We start from the raw sequence: 12421 nt of genomic DNA, 5'->3' as shown, positions 1-12421 counted from the left end.
TAGCAGTTCAAGCAATACTTTGCTGTAATTTCTACTTGTGTTTCATTTAAAACATGAAATGATAATATACTGTTTTTGTCAACATTTATATCCTATCCTTGATGTTCAAATCACTAATAGGCTATTCCTTAGATTACTTTAAGAAAAATCTCAATGTTAGGTAAAACTACTGATGGAAGTCTTATTTGTTTTTGTCAAAAGATATTCATGGATCATTCAGAACCTCCCAAAATAAATTCATTAAAACCAAATAGAATACACTTGCAAAAAGAATGCTTTAAAAATATATTGAATTTAAACAATAGTTTCCAAACTTTGACAACTTCTAGATTTATGAACTTCAAACCCCAGAATCCTCTGGCAGCCTAGCCTTTGCTAAGATGTGGGAGTTGGTCCACAAATCTTTAAGTGGCCACTGAGAAACATTGTCACTTAAATCAAATTTCTGAAAATCACCAAATCAATGACTAAAACTCAAGAGAAGCCATAATTCAATTCATAATTTTAATATTTAAAGTATTAAACTTTAAACTGAATTAAAAGAATGGTAGCGGAGGTCATACAGAGGATCCCCAACCATTGCAAAAAATCATTCCTAAAACCAATTCTTAGTGCTAACTACTTTTAAAACGTATCAAATTATATCAACAGCTACTAACTGGATCAGGAGACAAATAAGAAACTCTGATAAATGCTTGTGAATTACTGAATCACAGCCTGGGTCAGTAACATTGCTCTATTTTTCAGGAGCTGTTGCACAATGAAAGTGGTATTTGATTTTAATTTATAGAGATATGCTTGAAATGTAATGACTCTAGAATAAGCCAACATTGCAGAGAGAACACAATATATAGATCTGCTTTAGAAAAAAAGCACTGCCAGACATTTGTAACTACAAGCAAAAACAGCACTGCAGTGTTTTCACTCTTGCACAGTAAATTAGTGCAACAAGTTTCATCTGTTAAATCCTAGAAAACATATTTGAAAATACACAGATATAAGATTAGAACACAATGCAGATGTTTTAATAAAACTAGCACCTCATATTTGTTGAACTTGTTAATTTACAGCACAAGATTTAAGTTTTTAAGCAAATATCAAAGTTATAAAAAAGGGTTGAGATCATTAAAAGTGCTCAGTCAAAACAGTACATTACATAAATGCAAGAATTTTCCCCTAAATTATTAGACATAAAAATTTGCTTAGTATAGAAAGCTGTATTTATTTGAAAAAGTGAATGAGAGATTTTTCACAAATTTGGATATTAAATTTGAGGAACTTTAGTAAAATAAGAAAATTGAAGATTTAATGACAATTTGTAACTTTGATATTAAAAAAGGACCAGCATATACTACTTTGAATTAAAATTTAAATACCACTACTTAATTAAAACAATCCAAATCAATAGCTTGCTTTTTAAACAGGCATGTGAACAGTATGACCAACACATGAAGCAGGTGATTAAATATTTCTATTTTTAAATAACATTTTACCATCTAGGTACAATGGTTGTTGTTTGCGTATTTTATTAACGGTTTATAAAGGATCAGGGTTCAAAAATGAGCAATACTGTTACCAAATTGTAGGAGTTACAAAATGTGACCGCATTGACCAGCAAACTGTACCTTGATTAGTTAAAAAATATAAGAGTTCAGTAGACTATTTAGCAAATAAAACAGCACACTAGTGTGCTAAATTTAAGGCATATCTCTGCACACTTTACATCTTTAAAGAATTATTTACATTTACTACTGAGTGAAAGAACAATAATGGTATTTATTCTGCAAAACAGAACCAAGAAATAAAAAATATCTGGGACTCCTTTACTGTTCAAAGATAACACAGTTAATTGTGATAAAACATCATTTGCTAGTATAGGCTGTAACAGATTCACTGTTATGCAGTATTTCTTGAGGATTTCGTAGAGCAGGAGGTAAATTTAATGGTTTGGATTCTTCATCAAGAAGCACCAAATCTTCAATTTCTCTTCCTTTGTATTTCCTTTTACATAATTTCACAATAACTTTCTTCTTGAGAAATAGTTTCAGGGCTTCCCTTGAAGCAACTGCTTTGGCATTTTCCTTGCTTTTCCCGCAGCCAGTACCCAAATACACAGATTTGCATCTCAGTTCACAAACTATACTTTCCTGAGAGCTTTTATTTTGAGGTAAATCTGCAAGCTCTTTCAGTGGAACAAATTCAACATCTAATGTTGCCTTTACAGACTGAATGGATGAGTTTAAGAGTTCTACATGGTTGACACTTGGACTAAATCCTCCAGCAGCAACTAACTTCCAAGCAACAGCTTTGTAGAGTCTATTGAAAAATGGTTGCCTTTCTTTTGCATCTTCATGTGTCAACAATTTGCAGGGCACTTTAACTGGGGCTACACTTGTATGTGAACTACTTTTTGAAGCTAATACTGTAGTACTTTCCAAGCCAACCTTCTTTTCAGCTTGTAAGACATTTTCAGATTTGTGCTTATTAGCTGGTGTAGATTCATAATTAGCAGCTTTGCTTTCTATTCTTCCTCCAGTTAAAGGTGCTGCAGGAGCAATTTTCTGGGTCACAGTTGAAGCTGCTGCAGGCACTACATTGGGAGTCAATTTTGAAGTTGAAGCAGATTTTGCCTTCTGAGATACAGTTGAAGCTGTTGTAGGCTCTACCTTTTGGGTCAAGGCCAAAGCTGCTGTAGGCGAAGACTGAGTCTTCTCTGGGGTTTCTGATATATCTTTTTCTACGTTCTTTAGAGATTCCTTATCTGTTTCCACCTTCAGCTCTGCCTTTGTGGACTTTTCGTTATTAACTTCGAACGGTTTGTCAGCACCAACAGCCTGTTTCTTGCAAGGACCTTCTGGAAAGTATAAACAAATTATGTATGTAATTCTGAGTAAATACAAGTATCCTTATTACCATAAAACACTACCAAGAGAACTAGAGCCAAAGAATCTACTTACTTTTACCTTAACCGTAACTCTAATTAAATTTTGCAAAAAGTTTACATTTAATACAAAAGATAAATAACCTCTCCCATGAATTTATAATTTGGATCAAAAAAGATGGAACTTTTTCATGGAGGGGGGATAAAAAACCAAACTGAACTATGAATTGTAACTATTTAATGCTAGTTAACACCACCAACTTAAAAAGAAATCACCTTACAAACTTTAGAAGTTTTAAGAATTATCAGAGCAGTAATTAAATTAAATAATTTCTGAAGTATTAACAATTTTAACAAATAAGCTAACATGTATTTGGTTAAATATATTCCTATGTGTATTTGCCAGCTATGATCTGCTAACCATTGCTACTGGATATGCCTCGTTTCACCTTGGCAACCAGTTCATCTCTCAGAGTGTGGGTTGGAGCATTGGTCACTGTAATGCCTACAGCCATGTCCATCACCTTTTCCATCACTTGCGGAGAATATCTAAGCAGGAAAAGATAGAAATTAGCACTTTGAGGAAAACTGATTCTATATTCATAACATTTAGAGCATCAATGGCTTCTAAAGCAAAAGCATTGGGTTGGTGCATGTTAAACTATTTAGTTAAGCTATTTAAAACATATTTAGAATTTCAAGGTGATGTACAATTGTTAAATCTATATAAAGCACAATACATAAAAGCTCAAAGCCTTGATTTTTAAAAAAACAAATTTCAAGTCTAAGTACTTAGGCTAATAAAAAATACAGGTAGCCCTCTATTTACATCCACAATTGAGCTCAACATTTCTGTTGTTAAGTGAGACATTTAAGTGAGTTTTGCCCCATTTTATGATCTTACTTGCCACAGTTAAGTGAATCCCTGCAGCTGATAAATTAATAACCCGGTTGTTAAGTGAATGTGGCTTCCCCACTGACTTTGCTTGTCAGGTTGCAAAAGGTGATCATATGACCTCAGGACACAGCAACAGTCATAAATATGAGTCAGTTGTCAGCATCTGAATTTTGATCACATGATCATGGGGATGCTGCAAAGGTTGTAACTGTGAAAAAGGGTCATAAGCTACATTTTTCAATGCTGTTATAACTTTGAACAGTCACTAAATGAACTGTTGGAAGTTGAGGACTACCTGTATTAGGCTCACCCCAAGAGAGTACAGTGGAGGTATTAGACAAGCTACTACATGGATTTCTACTCATTGAATGTTGATTCAAAGATTGTGCTATAGTAAAGATTTCTATTATGTGAACAGAAAACATTTAGGATGACTTATCAAAGGTAACACCAATAGATCAAAAGCAAGAACCAAGCATTTAAGTGAAAAGAAAAATGCAATCCTCAAGTCAGTGGGGATAGTTTAATTGTAGGTGCCCCATAAGTATTATTACAGCAATACTTTTCCTACAATTCTCTAAATCTGGGCATAGAAGAAAAATAGTAAACAGGAAATTTATTTGGGAAGATTACCCAAGAATTATAATGTATTATTATCATTATATTCTGCAGAGGTCAGTTATACCAAATAACGGCATTGTGCTTTATCATTGTAGCAGCTGCAATAATTAGATGCAGTTGCACCAAAGATAGAAGACCACGTAGGATTTCCACATTTGCCACTGTGACTTTTGTAAGAAAAAGCAGAAGAAAAAAATGACCATCTTGCAAATTTTCAAAATGTGGGAGACTTCAAAGCAATCTTTCAATCCCTCTCACCCACCCGCTCCCCAATTGCAAATCTCATATGGTAAATAAGAGAGCTGTGGAAGCATTTGTATCGGGCTAGAAAAGACAGAACGACATTTAAAACAGAGAGCCAGTTCTATTGGCTAGAAATTAGGAGACTGTGAGCTCTAGTCCCGCCTTACCCGTGAAAGCTGGCTGGGTGACCTTGGGCCACTCTCTCTCTCTCTCTCTCTTTCTCCAGCCAAACCTTATAGGCTTATGGTGGCGAAAATAGGAGGGAGGGAGGAGCATTTGGTATGTTTACTGCCTTGAGTTGCTTATAAAAATACTTTTTTAATATTAAAAACATTTTTTTAAAAAACCCTAAAAACATCTATCAATCTTCTTCCCGCACTACTTTTACTACCCTAAAATACGCCGTTTCTTGAAAGCACATTACATTTGCAATTCTTCACCAAAAATATTACCGCCACCAACTTACCGACAACCCAGGAAGACGTGGTTGGCCCACACCCTGGAGAAAGAGACCAGGCGACGGAGCTCCGCGCGGTCGGCGTCGTCCTTTCGGCTCACGGACAGACCCTCCGCATTGCGAATCAAGAACTCCCGCCGGTACTGCCAGTGCTGCTCGGGCTCACACTCGTCGCGCAACTTTTCTACCCAGTCCACGCCGGCATCGCTCGCTTCTCCCGCTTTCTCGTTCCCTTGGCTAGACGCCGCGGCGGGCCCCGCTACCGGGGCGGCCTCCCCTTCGGCCATGGGCCGCTGGGAAGTGGCTCTTAACAACCGGCAGCTTGCAGCTCGCTCTCCGACAGAGGAGTATTTACTTCCGGCCTACGTTACCGCGACGCGAAGGAACTGACTTCCCGTTTAAACCGGAGGTAGCGCGAAGATCACCAACATCCCCCCTCCCCTCCGGAGGTGATCAAATCAGAAGCTGCCGAATTATCATAGACAAGTTCCGGCTATCTATTTATGACTTCATTTCCGCGCGACCCGCCGCTTCCTGTTTATGAAATTTTCTGCCCTTCCTTCCCATCGTTCCTCCCGACTCGATGTTCTTTCCGAGGGACGGAGGGTAGTAAGCGGTTGCTTTTTGACGGCTTCCTCTCCGGATTGGCTATGGGCTCTCTCGAGCTGTAAAGGCGGGGTGTGTAAAGTAAATGATCAAAGTCTCTGGGTCCACAAGTCGCTTTGGTTCCCCTTCAGTGTCTTTTGCTGAAAGTCTGTTGATTAAAAGGTTCTCTTAAGGTGTCTTTGGATCCCGCGTCTTCTTGGTGGTAGGAATGGGACTTTACTGGAACAATCCAACCAAGAATGTTTTTCTTTTTTTTGCAGACTTGAGCGAATAGAACCTAAAATTACAGACAACTTTAAGAAAGATTTTGAGATACTTAAACAGGAGCAGCAAAAGATAACAAGGATAATTAGGGGAAACTATGAAAATGCTTATCTCAGAATATACTCAGGTAGAGGCTGGGAAGACAGCTGATGGAGATCCTTTAATATTAATAACATACTCGGCAGGAAATGCAGTTGTTCTAAATATACTTTTCCAACTTTCCCTTTCAAGCTACAACACAATGGCTTTATTTCAGAGATACTCTATAAATTTCTGACATTTTAAAAAAATTATCTAAGGCTTCTATGCCAGTCCCTTCACAAGATTCTGAGCAATTTATGTTTCTACATTCAGTAATAGGTTAAACTAATTCAAACAATAAACTGCCTCAGTTCCAGTAGTCAGTTGAACCTGCTCCTAATTCAACTTTCCAACTTATGCCAACCATTTCCTGACAGCCAGATCTTCAACAGAAACATTGTACTGACAGGGCAGTCCTTACATTCAGGGAAAGACTATTACAGAGAAGGAGGGCTATCACTCAGAAAACTCAGTATTTGGATTGTTTTTTTTAATTTGATTTATATGCCGCCCTTCTCCGGAGACTCAGGGGGGCTTACAATGCGTTAAGCAATAGCCTTCATACTTTTGTATATTTATACAAAGTCAGCTTATTGCCCCCACAAACTGGGTCCTCATTTAACCTACCTTAGAAAGGATGGAAGGCTGAGTCAACCTTGAGCCTGGTGAGATTCGAACTTACAGTAATTGCAGACAGCTGGTGTTAATCACAATCCTATCAGTCTGCTGAGCCACCAGGATTTGTGTTGATAATCTTCCTTTGGCAATGGAAACCTTAATTATCTTTCTGATCTCACCAGGTAGGTATTCCACTTGGAGCAAGTGCACTTGGGGACAGTCAGATTCTGAGCTACGTAGGGCTTTAAAAGAATAACACCTTAAATTATACCTTGAAGTTAATCAGCAGCTATTGCAGCTTCCCTAGTAAAGGGGTCACAAGACAAGCCCGGGCAAACCTATAACTATTTGGGCCCCCATATTCTAAATCATTTGCAACTTCTGAATGTTCTATAGCTGTGATGGTGAACCTACGGCATGCATGCCACAGCTGGCATGCAGAACCCTCTGCGGGTTGCCTAGTTCAGCTCCACTGCAGATGTGTGCGCGGGCCTCCCGCCGGCCAGCTGATTTTTGAGATGCGCAGGGGCTGGGGTGCATGTGGTAGATATGTGCGCATGCGTGGAGTTCGCGTGTGCATGTGCAGGGGCGTGAGCGTGGGGGGGGGTGAGCCCCCCCACACAACCCATTTTTGGCCCAGGAGGCTGCAGAGAGGCCTTCTAGGCCCAAAATGCACGCATGCGAGGGGAGGAGCGTGGAGGAGTTGCATGTGCATGCACGGAGGGGCACGCATTGCATTATGGGTGCCGGCACTCGCACGTGCTTTTGGCACACAAAAAGAAAAACAAAAAAAGGTTATCCATTACTGTTCTATAGGAACGGTTCCATGTAAAATGAGTTGCAGTAATCCAAATCTAAAATGACAATGTGGCAATCCAGCAGTGTCTCCTGATTCAGAAATGGTTACACCTGACAAAATAGTACAAAAACCTTCTTTGCCATGGCCTCCAATTGCTGTTCTAGACAGACCTCTGAGTCCAAGAAAAATCCCAGATTACAAGCCAGCTGCATCTTGCAGGACACAATCCCACTTAGAATTACAGATGAATCAATCAGTCATTCTATCTTGCTGGCATTAAGCCTAGGTTTGTTTGAAACAAGTTAAGTATTCAAAATAACTATCAAAGGCTGACTTCATAAATTGGGAGTGCATCACCATCTCCTTGCCTAAAGATGCATTAATCACTCCTTGTACCTTGCCACTAACAACTCTTCAAGGCTTTCACCAATCAAGGACAACAATGATGTAATCAATAGATCACAGACTTAATCACACAGAGAATATTGTTCATTTTTTTCAGGATTGACAGGCTTAAATCAGTTCCAAATCACCTCAAAAGATGTTGCCTCTATCATCTCAGCTAGACTTGCCTGACCAGCAACCACTTCTGAGCAGATGCAAATGATGTTAAGAGCCAGATGTTTTGCAAACTTAAATTTCATTTGATTTTATTTATATAGCTATCCATTTCAGATACATCTCTGGGTGACTCACAACATTCAAACAAATAAAATATGTAAAATATTAAAATGAAACACATAGCAGCCAAACAATCATAAAAAGCCCTTGTCATAGCCGATAAATAGAGTCTGGCATAGAACAGTCTTCAAAGTCTTGCAAAAGGCCACTCTCAGGGAAAGGATGCAACAAGTGGTGCATGCCCATGGAAGGAAAAGCTCTTCTACAAGGCCTGCCAACTGATACTCCTTGGCTGATCGTACCCGCATATGCCTCTCCTGCCTTATCAGACAGGATGAGTAGGAACTGAGAAGAGATGGACTGTAAGTAACTTGGCTTTAAAGGTAGGTTGGTGAATCTAGAAAAACATTCATGGACATTATTTTACCAAGAATATAAAACTTTACTGAATAAACCACATTGGCACAGAAGAAGTGAAACCAGTTCTGGGTTTCCGGCACAAAAGCAATCATAGTTAATTCCCCTTTTTCCCTTTGGGCCACCCACAGTCCAATAGGTCCACCAATCGCTTCTGTTCATTTTGTTATGGGAACCAGCCAGCCCTGCTAGGACATCTGCTCTGTGTGTCCTTGAGATGCCAGCAATGTCTCACAAAAGCCAACAAATGCTTGAATACCATTCTCCCACCCTTGCATTCCATCTACCCCCTTCCTTGTTATTGTCAAGCTGTGAGTGAAGCAAAATGTAGATGAAAGTGCGAATCAGCCTTGACAAGCACCTTGAATTACATCTGGAAACAAACTGGTAGCCAGTGCAGCTCATGAAGCAGTAATGTCACATGTACCAAACAATTGGCACCTTTAACTGCCCATGCCACTGCAATTTGCATCAACTAAAGTTTCAAATACTTTAAAGTGGTAGCTCCATGTAGAGCATGTCACAGTAGTTCAAATAGGAGGTCATGAGGATACTGTTAAATCTATATGCTGCCTGACTCCCAGTGACAAAAGTTATAATTGCTCATAAACTAATCTAGCTTGGCATTCCCCATGTAACCCAAATAAAATGCTGCAGGGTGGCTATTTACAGATGCAATAAAAGCAGCAGACTTACTATTCAGTAGCACAAATCAGAGTATGGTTTGACCTAGTCATGAGATAATGTCAGGGGCTACATGCGGGAACTGATCTCAACTTTCCAATTTCTCCTTTCCAAAGCGGTCTTGTACCTTTGTCTCCTATCATATCTTTCAACTACCGTAATCTTTTAACTTCCTTTCTATTTTCTTTCTATTCCTCACTTCTTCAAGGCAACCTATACAGATGCCTGTTTTACTCCAGTCCCTCCAATTTCCAACACTCCATTCAATCCAGAACATCCATTCTTCTTGGGGCTGCTGTTGACAAAGTCACTCAGCAACCACCTCATATCTCCAACTATACCACTTTATACCTAGAAATAGCACCTTTCCTTTCACTTGTCTCTCCAGAACAAAAATCTTCCAGACCATAATCTCACCAAAATCATGCTGTGGTGGATCTCCCAAACTTTCACTCCAGGTGGGGAGCATTTCATTCCCACTCTTTACCTTTCATCTTGAGTTTTGCTTTTCCCCAGTAACTTCCCAACATCTCCCTGGAGTCCCATGACTTCCAGAAATCACTTCCAGGATTTCAAACATAGCTCCTACTACTTTCCAGTCTTTGCCTGCTTCTAATGATATCTTTTTTCTGGCAAGCAAACCAGTACTATGGAACAATGTTTATAGAGTATTTGGCTTATAATATGTAAGTAATTATATATACTATGTGCTGCATCTGAAAAATCATACAAATCAAGCAATCAAAAAATACAAGAATACCACTTTAATTTTTCAAAATTAAGGGATCATGAACAGAGAAAGATCTATGATACAAATTCTTTTTAGTCCCATAAAATATTGGAAATTGGATGCTTGCTTGCTCATATGCAAGCATAAATAAATGCATAAATAAACAATGTTCTCTAATCATGGTCCTTTATATTTCAGCTTTCTGGAAATATAAATAGATGCAGCTGTTTGTTTTTAGCTAACTTCAGGAGAAATAAATTTGTTCCATTCCATGGAACTGTTTTGTATCAGAAAAACAAGCTGCAATGATATAGCTTGTGTTGGTTGTAGGAACAGTTGAATGGGGGAGGGGGTATTAAAGTTCTAAAAGCTTGTCTTAAATTCTCCTATTCTCTGTGTACAATACAGCTTCAAAAGATGTGGCAATTAAAATTACCCTAGATATGGGCCATCAACCATGTCAGTTAGAATCATGCAGATAAACAAGTATAAGCAGTTTCGCTATTCATCTTACAGTTTAGGAAGACATTCTTTGTGTTTAAATAATCAGAAGTGGTTGGTAATGTGCTTATAGTATATATAGCTATATACTTCATAGTATAGCTATGGACTAGGCCCGTGATGGCGAACCTATATATATAGTAATAATTTTAATTAGCAATTTTATGATGTTTGTGTGTCTATATTTTTCTTGACTGTACACCGCCTTGAGTCCTACGGGAGAAAGGCGGTATAGAAATATAATAAATAAATAAATAAATAAATAAATAAATAAATAAATAAATAAATAAATAAATAAATAAATAAACCTATGGCATGCGTGACACTTGTGACCATATCACTGGGCACACGAGCTTAGCTCCGGTGCGCATGTGTGCACCGCCTAGCTGATTTTCGGGCCTTTTGGGCCCACCAGAAATAGGGAAACAGGTTTCTTGCCTCCAGAGGGCCTCAGAGGATGGTGGGGAAGTCCCATTTTTCTCTCTCATCTGGTTCCAGAGCCTTTCTAGGAGTCTGGGGAGGACGAAAATGGCCTTTCCCAGCCCCCGGAGGTCCTCCAGAGGCCAAAAACAGAGGCTGGACGGTAGGACTGGAAGTTGGCAAACGGGCTGTTTCTGGCCTCTGGAGGGCCTCTGGGGGGGGTGGGGAAGGCCATTTTTACTCTCCCCAGACTCCTAGAGAACCTCTGGAGCTAGGTGAAAGAGAAAAACGGGCCTACCAGGCCATCATGTGTCAGAAGCGAGGGGAGCGGGGGGGGAGTCATGCGCATATGCACGGGGGCAGGGCGCATATGGCAAAAATGGTTAGCCATCACTGCACTAGGCATAGTAGCTTTGTGGAAGAGTGACCACATTTTCAATATATAAGAATCCAATATGTGAATTGTTTTGCATAGGGCTTGTCTTAAGAATTCTGATATTTTCTTCTTTCCTTTAAAAATCAATTCATATCACTCATATAAACGAAAGTGCTTTCATAGACCCACTTCACAAGGCCTCACCTGATAAAAATACTGGTCTTTTTTATGTACAATTGCTGTTATCAGTTCAATATGAGGTAATTTCTTTGAATGTGGCTAAATTTTGTTATATTGTCTGTAGAATTAAATAGACTTTGACTCCCCAATGACAACCCATCACTAATTGTGATATCTTCTCTTTTTTCCTTTTTAATGCTTTTTATTTGTAATGCTGGTCTGTGACCATAATAAAAATTATATCAGTATTAATAATATTTCTATTTACAGAGAAACCTCTTCTACATTTCCTCTCATAACCTAATAATCATATATAATGCTAAATACTAGATGTCTGTGCCAATCTAGTAGGGATGGTATTGGGAAAAAAGTGAGTGTTGTGTTGGCTCAGAATGCATTTTAATGGAAGTGTGTCATCTGAATGTGTGTATTCAGACTTTGGGAAATGGGACAGGTAATGCACTAAGCCTCAAGGTAATTTATTTAGCTTAGTGAAATATGTAAACCAAAGTATGGGTTATTCCTAAATATGTTGTTTAAATCCAGCCAATAATATTTATTTAATACAGTAGATCATTAAGCCATGGATTGTAGAGGGCATGAACTCAGTCGTTAAGTCCCGTAATTCTACATTCTTACTTTTCTTTCTTTTGGCATTTGCCAACAAGCATCATTTATTCATTAGGATTTGAAGATAGATCAAGGTAGTATAAAACTTTCCCTTATTCTTTTTGAGGATAGTAGAGTAAAATTTAGCCAACTATTTAATTTCAGGAAAATGAACTGCCATTGATTGTTAATCATTTTTAAAATACAATTTTTCACATTTTATATCTTAACCTTGTACAACTGTGATATACATTTATTCCACTGGATGGCACTGAAGGAAACTGGATCACATATATACATTACACTGTTGAAGCTGAATTCAGGGGTTACACTTCATTTACGGTGCTGCTCGACTACCAGGCAAATACGATCTGAAGTGTAATTCTGCTAGATTTGTAATAATAAATATTGACAT

General features: G+C 38.5%; 1 protein-coding gene across 2 annotated transcripts; it reads right to left on the bottom strand.

Annotated features, from left to right (window-relative positions):
- Positions 1-490: 490 nt before the first annotated feature.
- On the bottom strand, positions 491-5481 carry CDKN2AIP (CDKN2A interacting protein). 2 transcript variants are annotated; one of them, XM_070948842.1, is made up of 3 exons: positions 5110-5481; positions 3303-3430; positions 491-2854 (listed from the first exon to the last, which is right to left on the bottom strand). In XM_070948842.1, the coding sequence occupies exons 1-3, from the start codon at positions 5385-5387 to the stop codon at positions 1863-1865; spliced, it is 1398 nt and encodes a 465-aa protein (XP_070804943.1). In that variant the 5' UTR covers positions 5388-5481; the 3' UTR covers positions 491-1862. The 2 variants fall into 2 exon arrangements, with proteins under 2 accessions (XP_070804943.1, XP_070804944.1); XM_070948843.1 differs by having other exon boundaries at positions 491-2851.
- Between the last annotated feature and the right edge of the window lie 6940 nt (positions 5482-12421).

Source organism: Pituophis catenifer, unplaced genomic scaffold, assembly GCF_029215685.1.
Source record: "Pituophis catenifer annectens isolate HBS135680 unplaced genomic scaffold, rPitCat1.0.hap2 SCAF_8, whole genome shotgun sequence".
Classification (NCBI taxonomy): domain Eukaryota; kingdom Metazoa; phylum Chordata; class Lepidosauria; order Squamata; family Colubridae; genus Pituophis; species Pituophis catenifer.
The sequence above is the reverse complement of the archived record's forward strand: the minus strand, read 5'-3'. Positions and strand labels throughout refer to the sequence as shown.

What these genes read in the sequence shown, in the direction of transcription:
- CDKN2AIP (XM_070948842.1), bottom strand. Translation starts at nt 5,387, where the DNA reads ATGGCCGAAGGGGAGGCCGCCCCGGTAGCGGGGCCCGCCGCGGCGTCT. An exon ending in CACGTCTTCCTGGGTTGTCG is followed by an intron (nt 3,431 to 5,109) that starts GTAAGTTGGTGG and finishes TTTCCTGCTTAG; the next exon opens with ATATTCTCCGCAAGTGATGG. An exon ending in AGGCATATCCAGTAGCAATG is followed by an intron (nt 2,855 to 3,302) that starts GTTAGCAGATCA and finishes TATACTTTCCAG; the next exon opens with AAGGTCCTTGCAAGAAACAG.